Below are 18,766 nucleotides of genomic sequence, written 5' to 3' on the forward strand. Positions count from 1 at the left end.
TGTGCATCTTTCAACCTGAAATGTGCCAACCCTATCATGCCGATTGTTACTTTTTTGTTTGTTTGTTTGTTTGTTTGGAAGCTATTATGATGCTAATGACATCTTTGTTACGTTCATTCCAATCTACATGTCTGCATATCAGTTTGGTTGCTGTTATTGTTGTTTTTACAAATACCGATCCCATCCCCAACAATAATGATAATCCATATCATAATATATTATCATAGGCATTTATCACATTAACATTTCTTTTACTAAACTCTCTAATTGCTTATCAAAAAGGTAGATCCATGCTGTTTCATTGTAAACTACTCATATATGGGCCTTGGAGAGAATTGCAAAGAGGGTAATCACTCAATCACATGCAGAATCAGTAGAAGACTCTGATCTACGTCAAGGGGTATTGACTGACCACAGTGGTCCGTTTTGCCCAACCAGCTGGGAGGCTTGGTTTGGCCATTGGGGTATACCGAACCTTTGCCCACAAAAAAAAAAAGAAGAAAAGAAAAAATGATCACCATTTTCAGAAACTGAACATACAAGGGATTCTGTAGGAAGGTACTGAAGGTCTTTGTAGATTAAACCAAAACCTTTCCTGTGTTACCAGAAAAAAAAAAAAAAAAATGGGCATTTTGTATTACAGTGATATGGCGAGCCAAAGTTATAGGTTATTATAGGTGATCCGTTTTGCCCCGCTTTCCTCTATCATGTCTGTAAGCAGGTAAGTGTTGTTGTCTGAGTAAAGACTATTCATAGGATATGACGTGTGTTGGAATCTCCTGTCGTTGCGACAGATGAGTATAGGCAGAAAACTCATTTGCCAAGGTGGGTCCTCATGTGAGAATGAAGTCCAACAATTCTTCATATATATATATATATATATATATATATATATATATATATATATATATATATATATATACAATAAGAGGAAGCGGGACGGAACTCGTCAAATTCAGTGAGGTATTTCATGTGGCCCTATAATAGAGATGTTTTCCAGCCTGTCCTAGCTTTCTTTTGCGTTTTCATTGAGATCGGCTTCTTTTGGCAGCATTTGATTGAGTAGCTCGCTATAGAAGCCGTGAATAAGCTCGCACCATGGATAACATGTTTTACAAAACGCTGGATATTCCTGACTGATTTGATCTATTACTTGCGCATCAACGCATTAATACGAGCAAGGGTGGCAGTGCAAGAACAGAATTTGTTTGTTCAGATTTTCGAATCACCCGTGCATCAAACGCGTGCGGGAAGTAACTTCATGCAAACACACAATAAGCTGTAGTTGTTTTGTATTCTCGTGAAATGGTGAAATCTCCAAGTTTTGTCTTTGGATTCGAGTATCAAAGTATTATGTTCTGCTTCTGGACTTTTCTTTTAATCTTTCAAATTACTCATATTAACCACCGACTGCAAACAGTTTTAGGCCTACTTACCATAAGATGGAACATTGTCGCTCGGATCTTAAAGAAGAATATTTTAGAGAACACGGGTAAAATAGGTGTGTGTAAGGACATCAGAGAAATAAAAGAAAAAGAAAATATAAGATATCTTGATCAAATACTAGTACATTGTGTATAATAAATATGCATACATTCACAATCATATATATTCATGTGCATAATATCCCTATATATATATAATAAGGAGGTACACAAAATTATGAATTTTATTTGTAAGGATGTCAAAGGATAATTATGTTATACTAGACAAAACTTTTGTGAGAAATAATTGCCAAAATGTAAATCAAAATAAGGCACATATTGAGGCAAGGGATCATTAAAACAAGAAGTTAAAGTTTAGTCTAACAGTGGTCAAAATCAATTCCACTCTCTATCCTCTCCGACAGGTCTCTAACTGTAGCGAGTCCCTTCCTGGGCCCTGTTGCATAAAACCCTTACCGCTGGACTTACCGCTCCTTTCTAGCGGTAAGTCTTCAAATTAGCGGTAAATTTTAGAATCCTTGATGCTGATTGGCTGTGATGCCTAATTTTGACTGTAGTTACCATTGAAATTCAACGGTAATTTTTATGCAACGGGCCCCTGGTGGTTGTGTGGTGCGATGGAATTTGAAAGAATGATGCGGCATTTGTTTTTTTTTGTTTTTTTTTGTGAGCATTGACAAGGCAGTGTATAGAGTATAATAATAGACACTCCTTGTCGTAACAGTGCCCCACCTGACAGCAGCCTCGAACTTCGCTATTATCATTCTGATTTGATCCCCCCCCCCGAAAAAAACAAAAAACAAAAACAAAACAACAACAACAACGTGGAATTCCTGAGAAATATTGTGGGGTGCGTGGGTATAGGCACATCCTTTTGAACTCGGCTTCATGTCGGTGAGGGAAGATGACGTTATTCCATTTACTGTATTACAATGTATAATTATATTGCTCACAATGCCCCGTGCGGCCCCTCGGGCTCTTCGCCCTTTTATCAGTGATTGATAGCTGGCTCGACACATTTTGTTCTATACGGGTTGTTCAAAATATTTGAATTATATATATATGTAACGACAACAAATAGAGCCGGGACTCACTATGTTGGTTACGGGTGTTCTTTATTATTCGCAGGTTCTGATCATCAAAACCGAACCCAAACCCTGAAAGATGTAAACATTATGTACAAGGGATAATGAGTACATTGTATTGTCAATGAATACATGAATGAATATTTGACATTAATATAGCATACACAGTCTTATAATTCAGATGTGTTCACTCTTATTCGTGATGCTTTATTGCATCATTGCATCGTTATACACTCTGCATCGATATTCATCAGCATAATTTCTGCAACTTGTAATTGGCACATAGTCATTGATTATTGACATTTCAACAGTGAATGGTTAATTCTGATAGTTCATGCTATGCTCATTGAGTAATCGTTTCCACTGCATGATTATAGCTATTCCATTATAAGTACATATTTACAATGGCAAATCTCTAATTCGCATTAGGTTTCTCTGTACAGACTTAAGTTTATGTTGGAAGTTCTGGTACAAACTCCAATGTGAAAGCGTTTAAATTGGCTTAACTGTAGCTCTAGTGTTCTCTAACAGGTGTCCTATGTGAAAGCTCCTAGGTCGTAAATGTGTCAAGAATGCTCTCTCGCTGACCAGAGAGGATTGAATGACCTTCTGTCCGAAGTCCGCTCACTGGGTTAAAGTGAATTTGCTCTGTTTCTAGAATTTTGACGTCACATTGTTTCTTGCTACAATGAATCTTTTACACTGCTCTTGAAGTTCATAAATGTCTTGCTATTAACTTGAACAAGTAATCATAGTATGCTAAATCAGAGTAATGCATCTAAAGCAGAATAATTAGCAAATGTAGTTAACAGATACCACATATAAAGAAGTTAGCATGATTGCAACTCAATCAGCAATACCAGATAATGATATCCAATATTCTCTTATATCACACAACTCAACATAATATAGCAAGATTCAATTTGTTCAAAGAACCAACAGTGTACATTCAATACCGGGCCTTATACCGTTAAACACTCCTATCATCTTCAATAGGCAAGATATGGAAATAGGGAAAGGAATTAGGAGGAAGAATGAAGAAGAAGGAGAAGAAGGAGAGAGAAAGAGAGAGAGGGGGGGGGGGTTCCTAGCCAGTGCATACTCCAATATGACTAGAACATTACATTCACGAGTGTTTACTCCACAATGTCGTCACACACACAATGTCAGCTAACAAGATGTTGTGAAAGCAGGAATGAACATATATCTCCAAATTGTCAAGTCTATCTTTTAACCAGCTTTCTAACAAGTTCTTCCGATTTGTCAACTCAACTCAACTCAACGTCCACTCACATAATGTAGGAGCTCGATAACCGATAAACAATGTCATATCAACCAATCTGAGTCTGAGGCAGGTTTGAGCCATACATTTCAGAAGTCAGATATATATGAACGACAATGAAATCTCATGATGTGCCCATGCACATTCGCATCACTCTGTTCAACATAACAGAGGATCCCTATTTCAACTCTATTTGAAATAGCAACAATGTTATCACTGATCTATAGCGCAAGTAGCAGCTCATAGATAATCCTAACACTATCTGGACAACATACTAGACTCGAACTAGACTTCACAGTTTAAGCTTGACAAAGAAGATAACTTACCCCTGCCGGAGACAAAGATAGCTGACTCCCGATCACTCGCTCTGCTTCACAATATCTTGCTGTTTCTTCGTTGTCAAAGATTCCAATATGAAGTGAGGAGAGGAAAACGTCGCTATTTATTGGGTTTAGGACCCTTCCCAAAGATATATTTTAACTTTAAATTCCAATCCACCGACGCACAGTTCTACGTCACTTTTACTGCCACTTTGTTTGGGTGGAGGGCCATGTCTGGCTATGAGGTCATAGCTTGACCCAAGGAGGGCAGAGAGTGGACATTATGCCCAAATTTGGCAAGTAAAAGTGGAGAATGTGACCGGAAGGATTGGACTTCCTGAATGACGCAGGGTGACTCTTTTTCCAGAAAATGTATTTTTATGTTACTTTTTGTTTTAATTTTCATTCTTGGAAATCTTTCTTTCCTTTTGTTTTAGCAAAAACCATACTGTTACACTCTCCCCTGCTTCATGTTGGCATCCCTGACAACATACCAATAAACAAAATCATTTAATGTCAATTAATGAGACTCTTAATTTCTACCCGAAAGTAGAGTAAGTAGTAGCAAGTGCGACTTGCTGACATCTGCGAGAATCTCCTCAGTGACGGTTGGCGGCGGCTTTCCCTGGAGCCTAGCCGAGCGCCTTGGGGGTGGAGCTGACTCTGGTCCATCCTCTGGGCGCTCCCCTGCTTTTTCCAAAGCAGGGAGGTCGTCCTCCCTCATGATGACTGCTTCGCCGTCATCCGCCACAGGCACGATGTCGCTGTCACCTTGTTGATTGTCGTCCCTGTCGTTACTGGTGTCGTCATGATCGTTCTCGCCTCCTTCATGCTGCACCTGTGTAGCGTCGACTGTCGTTTCTGGTCCCGCTGTCAATTTCACATGGACTACCATCGGTGTGCTGTCGTCGCTCTCCTGTTGTGGCACATCAGGACTTTTAGCTAGAGATGCCTCTGCCTCCGTTGGGACGTCAGGTGCAATGTCGGGGACGAGTTGCCGACTGTCCAGGATGTTACGGCGGTGTATAGCCTTTCCCTCGTGTGCCTTATCACCATGTAGGGGAGCCACAATGTAGACATTGCCTGTCGGATCTGGCCTAGCGACAACCTTGTAGGGGATGTCGCTCCAAACATCTTGGATCTTGTTTCTTCCCAACACTCGGTTCCTAAGGAAGACTCTGGCTCCTATACGCAGGCCCTCATCAGTCGCTTTGGCGTTCGCCCGTGCCTGTCGTCGTAGAGCTTGCTTCTCCGTCATCTTAGCAGCAGAATTGAAAGCAGTCTGCAAACGGTGGTGGTGTGAGGACAACCAGTCGTCTGTATCCTCATCTTGCTGCGTGGCTGCTCCTAACACATGGTCAATTGGTAATGTCGGCTCCCGACCATAGAAAAGATAGAAGGGCGAGTACCCCGTGCTAGAGTGCGGTGTACAGTTGTACGAGTACACAATCTCCGGCAAGAATTCGGTCCACTTCCTCTTCTGCTGTGGTTGGAGAGTGCGAAGACGATCGTGGAGCGTGCGATTGAATCGCTCACACTGACCATTACCTTCTGGGTGATATGGTGTTGTCCTGGTCTTCTGGATACCATAAAGGGCACAGAGTTCTCGAATGAGGTGACTTTCGAAGTTCCTTCCTTGATCACTGTGGATCCTCTTTGGCACCCCGAATCGGACAAACCAGTGGTTGACAAGGAGCTTGGCCACAGTTGAGGCTTTCTGGTCCCGAGATGGTACAGCCTGGGTGAATTTAGTGAAGACGTCTGTCATCACCAGGACGCTCTCGATCTTCCCACTCGGCTCTAACATAGTGAAGTCGATCGCCAGGATCTCGAGTGCCTTCTTGGCAATGAGCGCTCCCATTGTAGTCTTCACTCTGGGGTTACTGGACTTTGACAGCAGGCACCTTTGACAGTTTTCACAGTATTTCTTGACGTCATCAGCCATGGAGGGCCAGTAGCATCTTTGACGGGCAAGAGCAGTTGTCTTCTCCGAGGCTGGATGTCCAACTTGGTCATGAACAGCCTGAAGCACCCGTCCTTTCAAGGTCTCTGGAACGAACAACTGGTAACATTCTGAATCAGCAATCAGGACTTTGCGATAAAGGATGTTATCTCTGAAGGTAAGGCGTTCCCACTCACGGAGAATCTTTCGGACAGCTTTTGATTCGGCCATCAACTGCCGCGGTGAAGGTTGAACTTCTTTGGATTTGTAAGCCAAGACCTTAGAGAGAGTTGCGTCGCCATGTTGCATCCTTACAAGATCTTCCTTGGGGATGGACGGTAGGGTGAATGGTGAACCCACCTCCTTGTCAGGAACTTGATCATGACACTGCAACTCTGCCACCTCTTCGATTGTCGTTCTCAGTGCAGCCGGCAAAATGGTACCTCTTTCCGGGGTCGTGGTCTCAGGGCAGCATTCCATCTCTTCCAGTCTCCCACGTTGACGTCCATGGTCAGTCTTCCGGCTGAGAGAATCAGCATTGGTGTTGATCCTCCCTGGCCTGTACTTTATCTGGAACTGGAATTGAGCTAGTTCTGCCTGCCAGCGCATCTCTGTGGCCCCCAGCTTTGCAGTAGAGTTGAGGTAACTAAGTGGATTATTGTCCGTGTACACCGTAAAGCTAGCTCCAATCAGGTAGTCCCTAAACTTTTCGGTTACGGCCCACTTCAATGCCAGCAACTCCAGCTTCATCGAGCTGTAGTTCTGCATGTTCCTCTCATTCGGCCTCAGTGCTCTACTCGCATAAGCAATGACCACCTTCTTACCATCCTTCTGCTGGGACATCACAGCTCCCAGTCCAAGATGGCTGGCATCTATCTCCAGGATGAACGGCTCCCTGAAGTCTGGATACCCCAGTATTGGTGCTGACGTCAAATGACGCTTCATGTCCTCCATTGCCTTAGAACAGTCCGCATTCCACGCCTCAGACAGTGGAGTCCTAGCCTTGACCTCTGCAGTCCTCTTTGACCTTTTCTTCTTTGATGTTGACCCCAGTAGGGCATGCAGGGATGCCGCCACTTCAGCATACTTTGGTACAAAGCGCCGGTAGTAACTGCATAGACCAAGGAATCCGCGAAGCTCAGTCTCAGTTTGAGGGGTGTTCCACTCCTGTACTGCTCTGACCTTCTCCGGATCGGGTGATATTCCTCCTGCAGAAACTACATGGCCCAGGTAACGCAGCTCCTTCTTGAAGAGGTTGCATTTCTCTGGCTTTACCTTGAGATTGAAGTCCGCCAGTCTCCCTAGCACCATGTCTAGACGTTGAAGGGTCTCCTCAAACGTTGATCCGAACACGAGGATGTCGTCCATGTAGATGAGGACAGACTGGAAGTTCTGATCGCCGAATGCCAAGTCCATCAGCCGCATGAAGGTTGCAGGAGCGTTGCAGAGTCCAAACGGCATTCGTAAGAACTCATACAAACCTCCTGTCCCCACTCGGAATGCTGTCTTCTCCCTGTCTTCTTTTGCCATGGGAACTTGGTGGAAGCCATGTGCCAAGTCTAGACTGCAGAAGTACTTAGCACCCTTCAGAGCATCCAGGGCTTCCTCGATGCGGGGGAGGGGATAGGCATCTCTATGAGTCTTGGCATTCAGGGACCTGTAGTCAATACAAAGTCGTAGCTTACCATCACGTTTCCGAACAAGAACCACTGCAGATGCATATGGACTCGATGACCTTTTGATGATGCCTTGCTTTAGGGACTTTTCAAGGTACTCCCTCACCTCGTTCCATTGATGTGGGGGAATCCTCCTGTGGGGTAGGCGTACGGGGCGGTCGTCATCGAGGATGATCTTGTGCTCCACCTTGTCGCAGTACCCAATGTCCATGTCATCTCTGCTAAACCTGTCAAAGTGCTTCTGGATTAGCTTTTCGACTGCCTGAAGCTGCTCTGGGGACGCCTTGATCTCCTCGTCTACCTCCATCCTCTCCATCATCTCCTTGACATCTCCAGTCGAGGAGGGCGAACTGTATGCTTCCTCCAGACTAACAGTATGCTTTTCAGATGATGACTCTAGATTGCCTGGTGACAGCTCCAGCAGACCAACTGGCGTCCTAGGGTGAAGATAGATGTCGCTGTTGCTGAAGTTTACCATCTGGACAGGAACTCTTCCCGAGGAGGGCACCCTTACGACAGTAGGTAGGAGAACGAGTCCATTTGGTAATGTTGGGGTATCCCTCTCCTCAACAACTGCGACACAAGGTTGTCTAGGCATATGCGTAGTGCAGTCTACCATAATACTACACCTTGCTGGTAGGAGAATGGGCTTCTTTCCACCAGACCGAACTTGATAACGTTTTTTCGTAGTCGTTTGGGGTTTCCGGGCCATCACCTCTTCATACAGGGCAAGGACATGGACCCACGCAGTTCCCTCACTGGACTCTGCTAGTGTCTGCTGAAACCGGCTCTCTGACGTGGACTTCAGTGCCTTGTTGACATCTCGAAGGACGTTAGATCCGATGACAGCAGGAACAAGCTTCTTACGCTCGGCCATGGGCGGGTGAACAGGATCACGCACGACGAGGAAACCCATCTCCGGAAACCTCTTTCCCATGACCTCCAGTGACAACTCAACATAGCCGCGATAAGGAACTGCCAGACCTTGTGCACCTGTAATAGAGATGAACTCTGAAACGTCAACAATTTCTTCATGAGCGAGGTGCTCATTGAAGAAGGACTCTGTAATCGTAGACACCTGCGCACCAGTGTCCAGCAAACATCTGACGTCCTTCACCCCTCCAAGATCCACCGACACCTCCGGACAGCTTCCCACCGCCTTCTCGAAAACTGCTGAGCCATGACATTCCTTACCCACCGTTTGGCTCTCAACGGTGGGCCTTACTCTTTTGGCGCCTCAGCTGGGGCTTGTGACGCCGGTTGCTTGGTGATAGCTTGACCCTCATTGGCCCGATTCAAGTCTGCCATCCTCTTCTTGCACTGACGTTGAATGTGGCCAGTCTTCCCACAGTAGTAACAGGTGATCCTTGGTCGGCTGGAACGTTCAGCAGTCAACGCCTCAATCTGACGTTGCTGCTTTTCCAGAAGGTCGCCCTGCCTCTTCAGGATATCCAGGATACTTGCCTTTTCGCTCGTCGAGGTCTCCTGCAAGGTGGCTGCCTTTGGCTTCCTCGATAGCCCAAACCAATTGAGGGCACGATCTCGGAGTTCAAAGAAGTCGAGGTCGGGAGACTCGGTGTTCAGTCGTCTGAGCTCTCGCCGCAACCCCTCATCACAAACAGTCTCCGCCAGCCGTCCCTTTAGAGTTTCCGTCTTGCTGCCCTTGTAGGAGCTGTCCAGGAAGCATATGCGGTCATAGAGGGTCACCAGTTGGAGTGAGCATTCCAGCAGTCCCTCTGCTGGAGCCTGCTGGTAGCTGAAGAACTTCTGGAGTAGAACCGGAAGAGAGTCCCCACTCCCGAAGACCTTCTCCAGAGTAGCGAAGATCTCCTTCACGTCCTCGGCTACAGCATCACCACGACCAAGGATCTCCCTGCGGGCGTTCCCTCCTAGGTGATCACGGACGAAAGCAGCCTGCTCTGAAGTACCCAAGTTACGGACAGCAAGCTGGCTTTTCATGTCTATGATCCAGTCCTGGACGGTTGGATCTCCTGGTTTCACCGGTTTCCCTTTGAAGACTTCCAGCCGCCTTCCTTGTGTCAAGAAGATGGGCTGGATGCTGGTAGTTGTGCTTGCTGGGGCTTGGACCTTGGTGTCATCCCGTTCTCCCGCAAGCTTGGCTTCCAGCTCCGCCACCTTCTCCTTCAGGGCGTCAATCTCCGATTTCTCCATATTGTATTCTCCAGCAAAGGGGCAGGTAGGTGAACAGTGATCTGCGAATCCTGTCCGTGACGCCATTTTTTTTGTAACGACAACAAATAGAGCCGGGACTCACTATGTTGGTTACGGGTGTTCTTTATTATTCGCAGGTTCTGATCATCAAAACCGAACCCAAACCCTGAAAGATGTAAACATTATGTACAAGGGATAATGAGTACATTGTATTGTCAATGAATACATGAATGAATATTTGACATTAATATAGCATACACAGTCTTATAATTCAGATGTGTTCACTCTTATTCGTGATGCTTTATTGCATCATTGCATCGTTATACACTCTGCATCGATATTCATCAGCATAATTTCTGCAACTTGTAATTGGCACATAGTCATTGATTATTGACATTTCAACAGTGAATGGTTAATTCTGATAGTTCATGCTATGCTCATTGAGTAATCGTTTCCACTGCATGATTATAGCTATTCCATTATAAGTACATATTTACAATGGCAAATCTCTAATTCGCATTAGGTTTCTCTGTACAGACTTAAGTTTATGTTGGAAGTTCTGGTACAAACTCCAATGTGAAAGCGTTTAAATTGGCTTAACTGTAGCTCTAGTGTTCTCTAACAGGTGTCCTATGTGAAAGCTCCTAGGTCGTAAATGTGTCAAGAATGCTCTCTCGCTGACCAGAGAGGATTGAATGACCTTCTGTCCGAAGTCCGCTCACTGGGTTAAAGTGAATTTGCTCTGTTTCTAGAATTTTGACGTCACATTGTTTCTTGCTACAATGAATCTTTTACACTGCTCTTGAAGTTCATAAATGTCTTGCTATTAACTTGAACAAGTAATCATAGTATGCTAAATCAGAGTAATGCATCTAAAGCAGAATAATTAGCAAATGTAGTTAACAGATACCACATATAAAGAAGTTAGCATGATTGCAACTCAATCAGCAATACCAGATAATGATATCCAATATTCTCTTATATCACACAACTCAACATAATATAGCAAGATTCAATTTGTTCAAAGAACCAACAGTGTACATTCAATACCGGGCCTTAATTATACCGTTAAACACTCCTATCATCTTCAATAGGCAAGATATGGAAATAGGGAAAGGAATTAGGAGGAAGAATGAAGAAGAAGGAGAAGAAGGAGAGAGAAAGAGAGAGAGAGAGGGGGGGGGGGGGTTCCTAGCCAGTGCATACTCCAATATGACTAGAACATTACATTCACGAGTGTTTACTCCACAATGTCGTCACACACACAATGTCAGCTAACAAGATGTTGTGAAAGCAGGAATGAACATATATCTCCAAATTGTCAAGTCTATCTTTTAACCAGCTTTCTAACAAGTTCTTCCGATTTGTCAACTCAACTCAACTCAACGTCCACTCACATAATGTAGGAGCTCGATAACCGATAAACAATGTCATATCAACCAATCTGAGTCTGAGGCAGGTTTGAGCCATACATTTCAGAAGTCAGATATATATGAACGACAATGAAATCTCATGATGTGCCCATGCACATTCGCATCACTCTGTTCAACATAACAGAGGATCCCTATTTCAACTCTATTTGAAATAGCAACAATGTTATCACTGATCTATAGCGCAAGTAGCAGCTCATAGATAATCCTAACACTATCTGGACAACATACTAGACTCGAACTAGACTTCACAGTTTAAGCTTGACAAAGAAGATAACTTACCCCTGCCGGAGACAAAGATAGCTGACTCCCGATCACTCGCTCTGCTTCACAATATCTTGCTGTTTCTTCGTTGTCAAAGATTCCAATATGAAGTGAGGAGAGGAAAACGTCGCTATTTATTGGGTTTAGGACCCTTCCCAAAGATATATTTTAACTTTAAATTCCAATCCACCGACGCACAGTTCTACGTCACTTTTACTGCCACTTTGTTTGGGTGGAGGGCCATGTCTGGCTATGAGGTCATAGCTTGACCCAAGGAGGGCAGAGAGTGGACATTATGCCCAAATTTGGCAAGTAAAAGTGGAGAATGTGACCGGAAGGATTGGACTTCCTGAATGACGCAGGGTGACTCTTTTTCCAGAAAATGTATTTTTATGTTACTTTTTGTTTTAATTTTCATTCTTGGAAATCTTTCTTTCCTTTTGTTTTAGCAAAAACCATACTGTTACATATATATATATATAGGGCAATGGATTTGGCAGTATATACACCCACCTCAAACAGAGATACTGATCGTGTGAATTCACGTTTCGTTCGTTCGAGGAATTCGATGTCATGCCTGTAGGCATACATAGTTCTTATATACGGCACATGCCACTCATGACGTTGGTTTGTTCATTTATTTTGCTTGATTGTTTGTTTGTTTTTTCTTGCTTTTTTTTAAAGGTGATGTGACGTTAAAACTTATATGGAATGAAGTTTAAGCACACACACACACACACACACACACAAACACAATTTTGTAGAGGACGTCTTCCTGCAATATAGTAGGCAAAGGAAAACCGATGTTGCTCCAATACATAGTAGATATCTAGATTCCGGGGCCTAGGTTCCCTTCGAAAGGGAATAACTTCGAAATAACGCCACATTTTTTTTTTTTTTTTTTGACTGACAAACCCTATTTCATTTTGGGGTTAATGAACATCTAAAGTTTACGGCATTAAAGTGTGTGTTTCGACATAGCGAACCTTCAGAATAACAAGCATTATTTCATTTTTCGGACCTCCGAAATAAGGAATACTATCCATTTTCACTCATATTGAGTACATACATTTATAGATGTTCTGCAACTATAAATTCAACACAAATTCTTTTCATCTCAACGTTTTCTCAACCACTACAAAACTGTGTCATGTGCATAATGCAATGTTTGAAATAAGAAACTAGATCAGTAAAAATGACAAAAATAGTAAATAACAGCTGGCCAAGAGTTGAACGCTTTGGCACGGCATGGGTAAAATATGCCTTAATTGTTATTTCGACGAGTATCATTTTGAGTACAAAATATATCATCCCTTTGAATACCAGTCATCCGTGACATTTCACAATGATGAGGCAGTCGAGTGTCTTTCCATAAACCCAGACTGTTCCTCGTTCAGTATGTGATTATGTGTTAAGTAGCGAGACAGTCGTGACTGCACAAGATTTTCCCAGAACGAGAGGTGAAAGAATTGAGATCGGCCTTTAGCTGCTAGCTAGGGTTTTGCCTCCAGATTTAAAGATTGATATATCAATTTCGCACATTTCCAACGACAAGGAACCATGTCCTAGCTCTGACAATGATCGATGTATAAGGTAAGTCCATGAATACATTATACCAGCAGCAGTTTATGTGGAAAATTTTGACTCTCAGGCGTTCTGGACCGTAGACCAGTTGATTTTTCGGCTTCGAGTCCTCAGAGGATACCTCTTCCTCACTTACCAAATGCAGAGTGAAACATACAAGGTCGGATTGGAACTTCATCTAGGATACACTGTTGTACGCAATGACTTTTGCAAAATTATCTTAAATATCATAAGCTTGTTCAATGTTATCGGATAATAAATCAACTTTACCAGGTTTACCGTCTGGTAATTATATAGTATAAGATTACCATTGTGTCGGCCATTTTAACACAATTTCGGCTGATTTGACAAATCTAATCAACTGAAATGTAATATAAGAACATAATTTCATCTTGGGTGTAATCTCCCTTTCACTTTAGAACATAAGTTTTCACCACATAATAGTGCACTACTGGATTTTCAGATCTTGGCGACGATCTTGAATTTTCTCAATACCCTCAATAATGCAAAGTAGAATCATCAAGATTCGGATTTGTTTTGAACAATTTTCATCATTATAAGGAATACATATAGAAATTTTACACCCAAGTATTACACCCAAGTATTGGCTGTCATTTTAGCAACCATTTTGGGGGCATCTTGAATATTTCAAAACCTTTAAGGGTGCAAGAGTTGTATCATTCAGATACGAATTCAGCATCTTCGAAATAAAGTAAAATACCATTTTTTTCACCATTATTATGTATAACGAAACGTGTTGAAATTTCAGTTTTTGACGCCCAGTTTGGTGACCATCTTGAATATCTCAAAACCCTTAGATATGAAAGAGTTACATCATCCAGATTCAGATTCTGCACTCTCCAAATAGGATGAAATCATTAAAAAAATGACACAATATTAATTTTAATACTTGCTTTGTTTAGTTAAGTAATATGTTTGTAAGTGAAGGTTAAGTTGTTATTTTTATAGCCGTGTGGCCATCAGACAGTCGTAACCTTGTGTTGGTCCCAGAAAGGTGCCGATGAGCAAAACGTTGATAATGACGAAAATGGAGAATTCCATTTTACAACAAATACTGTAGATCATTGCATTTTACAGAATTGAACGGAAAAGGTGTTCAAATCTTGGAGTAACTGTTGATCCTCGGTAACCAAGTAAAACTGACGTGCTGCAAGTTTTAGCTTTGGGTAAGACGGGTGCTGTTCGTTATTCCGAAGGTTCGTTATTCCGAAAGTTCGTTATTCCGAAGGTTCTTTAATCCGAAACATCCGAAAAAATTCCATATACCTAGAGGTTCGTTAATCCGAAAGTGAAAAAGGGTTCGTTAATCCGAACATTTGTGGCGTTATTCCGAAGGTTCGTTAATCCGAAAATGAAATAGGGTTCGATATTCCGATGGTTCGATGATCCGACAGTGAAATATGGTCCTTTACGAACCTTCGGAATAACGAGCTTTGTTACATTTTCGGATAAACGAACCTTCGGAATAACGAACCTTATTTCATTTTCGGATTAATGAACCTTCGGAATTACAAACCTTATCACGTTTTCGGATTAACGAACCTTCGGAATAACGAACCTTCCGACTAAAGAACCTTCGGAATAACGAACTGTAACCGGATGAAACATAGTTACCGAGATAACTCTGCCTCAGAATCTGATAATGAAATCAAAGTTTGAAGGTTATAATTTCATTCATAAGAAAGACAAAAACAAAAGTGTAGGCTACAACCTGAAATATGAATTGTTGAACCATCTATGCTCAACAAACCTTAAAGTAATACCACTTTTAATACGATCTTATAATTAAACGCCAATGATATTTGTTACATGGTATAGGCCATCAACTATCAGTAACGCTTCATTTGATTTGTATAGCCAGTGTCTCATTTCTATTGATTCTTCTAGTTCTGATAGTTTTATCATGGGCGATTCAAACTGTAATCTATCACAAAATGTCACTATCAGTGCATACTAGAACAGTGACACAAATCTCGACAAATTTAATCAATATACATGTACATGTATATGCACCACCGGACGACGGAGGCACTAGTCAAATGAGTTTGAAAGCCAACCCATTAAAACAAACAAACAAACAAAATACAACAGAATTGATCACTCGAACAATTATTAACAACATTGTAAACTTGTCTTTCACCTTTCTTGCAGGGATCATCGTGCATCATGTAAAAGTAGCTGACGTATGCCGTGACGATAAAGCAGCCCACCCCCCATCCCCCGTCCACTGTAACATCACACAATACCGGCATAGCGTTTACTCTTTTACGTGGAAATATGGGTCTGATGTTCCAGGACCGGCTCAACAGGTCCTTCGTGATCTTGTTAGTCGTCCTCTTTGGTCTCAGCACATGGATAACAATCAACGGACTCTGGGTGGAGCTTCCACTCCTGGTTGCCCTGGGAATCCCCGAGGGCTACAACCTGGCTTCCTATCTCGTTATTATCATACAACTCGCCAACATCGGTCCTCTCGTCTACTCCATCGCCGACCACTTCGTGCGTGGCAATAAACTGGAGGCGCCGTGCATCTACCTGGGTCTGTTCTTGGGCGTGGTCTCCTGTCTCCTTCTCGTGTTCTTCTGGGACGTCACGACTTTTTGGGAGGCGATCGGAGAAGAGCGCAGCACGGCTCTCCTCTGCCTGGCTTTCTTACTCGCTCTCAAGGACACCACGTCTTCCGTCACCTTCATCCCCTTTATGGTGAGACTGGACAGTGCTTACATGTTGTGGTTCTTCGTCGGACAGGGTCTATGTTCTCTCGCGCCAAGCCTCATCGCCCTCGGACAGGGCGTCAGCAATCAGAACTGCGTCGCCAACACCACATATACCGACGAGCTTTCCGGAGAAAACTGCACCACGTGGATGGTAGAGACAAGTCCGGCTAACTACCCTCCCGTGAGCTTCTTCTGGTTGCTATTTGCTACCATGTTGGTTGCTATGGTGGCGTTCTTCATCTTGCACAGCCTCACTTTGGCGAAGAAAGAGTTCGTCATCAAGCCTCCAAAAGTTGACGCTCCCGAAAATTCGGATCCTGAATATCATTGCAGGAGCATCGCTGGCACTGCGCGCGAGTACGCGAAGAAACACTCGGTTTCGTCGGCCAATGACGTATCCGAAGAAGACGCTGAAGAGAGCTTCGAAGAACCTGCGCTGGAGCCCGGATCATCGCCTCAGCGTAGGAAAAGCATTTCCAGGAGTCTCGAGATTCATGCAAGGAAATTGTCCATCTCCGAGATCAGCGGCTCCTACGTCAACGATTGCTTCGACGATGAGGAAACGGAAGTTGAAACCACCAACAATGGGCGTCGGCTTTCGAGATCTTCAGGCGGTGTATCCGAGGAAAAACGGCGGAGACCCCAGAGGGAGTATGTCTTGCTCTTCTTCCTTCTTGCCGTGGTCAATGCCATGCGAAACGGCGTTTTGCCCTCCATCCAGAGCTACTCGTGTGGTGCGTACGGCTTCAATGCTTATCTTCTTGCTACTACGCTCGGTCACGTGGCCAACCCCGTTGGATGTTTCGTCGTCCTGTTCTTCCCAAAGAAGAGCCTTGCCCTCGTGACGTCGACGTGTCTTGTCGCGGTCCTGGCTGGCTGCTATTGCATGGCAACTGCCGCACTGAGTCCCACACCACCTCTGCAGCACGATGTCGCTGGGACGGTAATAGTGGTGAGCATGCCTTCCTTGAAGATCTTAAAGGGGAATTTAGTGCAATTAGGTTGTAGGTGTAGTTAACGTGCAAATGTAAAAAAAAAAAAAAAACACACACACACAATGTAGGACTGAGAAAAATTTAACTCTCTGTTCAAAGGCTATGTTTGTTTGTTGTTGTTGTTGTTGCAAATCAATATGACGTCACCGCCGAACTAAAGGCTACAACAATTCGTGATGTTACAGTAGAACTATTCAAATGAAATATGAAGAGATTTCTCGACATGATATTTTCACTTTTTCTGGCATAATAAAAGAACTCTCGGCTCGCCTCTTTCACAAGGCAGAGAGAATATCATTAGGCCTACCCTTAACGTTTGTTAGTACCAAGTCGAAAGGAGGTACACTTCTTACCAAAAATTAAATTTAGTGAAATATCTTCATATCTTATCCATTATCGTTCTACTATACTTAGAAATCGTGAACTGTTCTAGTCTTCATATCCTGCGATTACAGCACAAGTGATGTTTGTTATTCCGACGGCTAATTACAGTCGGAAGGTTCGATATTCCGAAGGTTCGATATGCTGAACACGAAAATTCCTACACCTTTGGGGTTCGTTAATTAGAAAATAGAATAGGGTCCGTTTATCAGAATATTACTCAAACAGTGTTCACGACGCTGAATGTTGTTTAGCGTATTTTCTTGAAAACCTGCAATATATATATATATAATTATGTATATACAAAATTGTATATATATATATATATATATATATATAAAACGCATGTGCAGATGTGAATAATTTTGTCTGCATGTATAGCTATACCTGCGTAAGTTGTAACTTATGATAGTCTTTGTGAGCATTTTAGATATCGAGCAAAATGTTTAGGGTGAAAACTGTCCTCGAGTAAAACTGAGCCTCAACAGCAGGTTATAATGTGGTAAATTATAGTTATTCCGACGGCTAATTACAGTCGGAAGGTTCGATATTCCGAAGGTTCGATATGCTGAACACGAAAATTCCTACACCTTTGGGGTTCGTTAATTAGAAAATAGAATAGGGTCCGTTTATCAGAATATTACTCAAACAGTGTTCACGACGCTGAATGTTGTTTAGCGTATTTTCTTGAAAACCTGCAATATATATATATATAATTATGTATATACAAAATTGTATATATATATATATATATATATATATATATAAAACGCATGTGCAGATGTGAATAATTTTGTCTGCATGTATAGCTATACCTGCGTAAGTTGTAACTTATGATAGTCTTTGTGAGCATTTTAGATATCGAGCAAAATGTTTAGGGTGAAAACTGTCCTCGAGTAAAACTGAGCCTCAACAGCAGGTTATAATGTGGTAAAAACAGAGAGAGCTACATGTCCCCCGTTAACTCACTGCTGTTCCTCTTATTTTTGTCATTTCCCATTGTCGGTTTGGACAAGGTAATCGCGTGGGTGTTGGTCAGCGGTCTCTTCGCGCACACCAAGTCGTCAATCGGTTGGATTCTCCGCCACGAGCCCGACAACCACAAGCTGCTCCGCTGGTACGGCATCGTCACCCAAGTGGGGTCCCTGGCGGGCGCGGTCGTCATGTTCCCACTCGTCAACGTACTCCATCTGTTTACTGCTTACGATAACGACCCATGCGAAGGGTACCCAACATGCCAGTAGGACCCGGCCAGTAGGGAAGGCATCACTCGTCTGCAGTGCGGATGAGGAGGAGGTACGCGTAAGGAAGGTTCTGCACTTTCTTGACAAGACGGTCCCAGGGTTCGAACCCTCCTCTACGGCACTTGCGTTTTTGGGAAATACCCGTTCAACCAGACTGCTCCTTCTAACCACCCAGGTCGAAAAACCAGTTGACTAACTGGTACTGGTA

General features: G+C 43.1%; 1 protein-coding gene across 1 annotated transcript; it reads left to right on the top strand.

Moving 5' to 3' along the window:
• Window positions 1–15,498: 15,498 nt before the first annotated feature.
• Window positions 15,499–18,558, top strand: LOC140233536 (solute carrier family 52, riboflavin transporter, member 3-A-like). Its single transcript, XM_072313657.1, has 3 exons — window positions 15,499–16,379; window positions 16,587–16,890; window positions 18,331–18,558. The coding sequence occupies exons 1-3, from the start codon at window positions 15,499–15,501 to the stop codon at window positions 18,556–18,558; spliced, it is 1,413 nt and encodes a 470-aa protein (XP_072169758.1).
• Window positions 18,559–18,766: the final 208 nt, after the last annotated feature.

The sequence above is a fragment of the Diadema setosum genome, chromosome 9, assembly GCF_964275005.1.
Source record: "Diadema setosum chromosome 9, eeDiaSeto1, whole genome shotgun sequence".
Lineage (NCBI taxonomy): Eukaryota > Metazoa > Echinodermata > Echinoidea > Diadematoida > Diadematidae > Diadema > Diadema setosum.

What these genes read in the sequence shown, in the direction of transcription:
- LOC140233536 (XM_072313657.1), top strand. Translation starts at nt 15,499, where the DNA reads ATGGGTCTGATGTTCCAGGACCGGCTCAACAGGTCCTTCGTGATCTTG. An exon ending in TTCGAAGAACCTGCGCTGGA is followed by an intron (nt 16,380 to 16,586) that starts GCCCGGATCATC and finishes GAGACCCCAGAG; the next exon opens with GGAGTATGTCTTGCTCTTCT. An exon ending in TCGCTGGGACGGTAATAGTG is followed by an intron (nt 16,891 to 18,330) that starts GTGAGCATGCCT and finishes GGTTTGGACAAG; the next exon opens with GTAATCGCGTGGGTGTTGGT.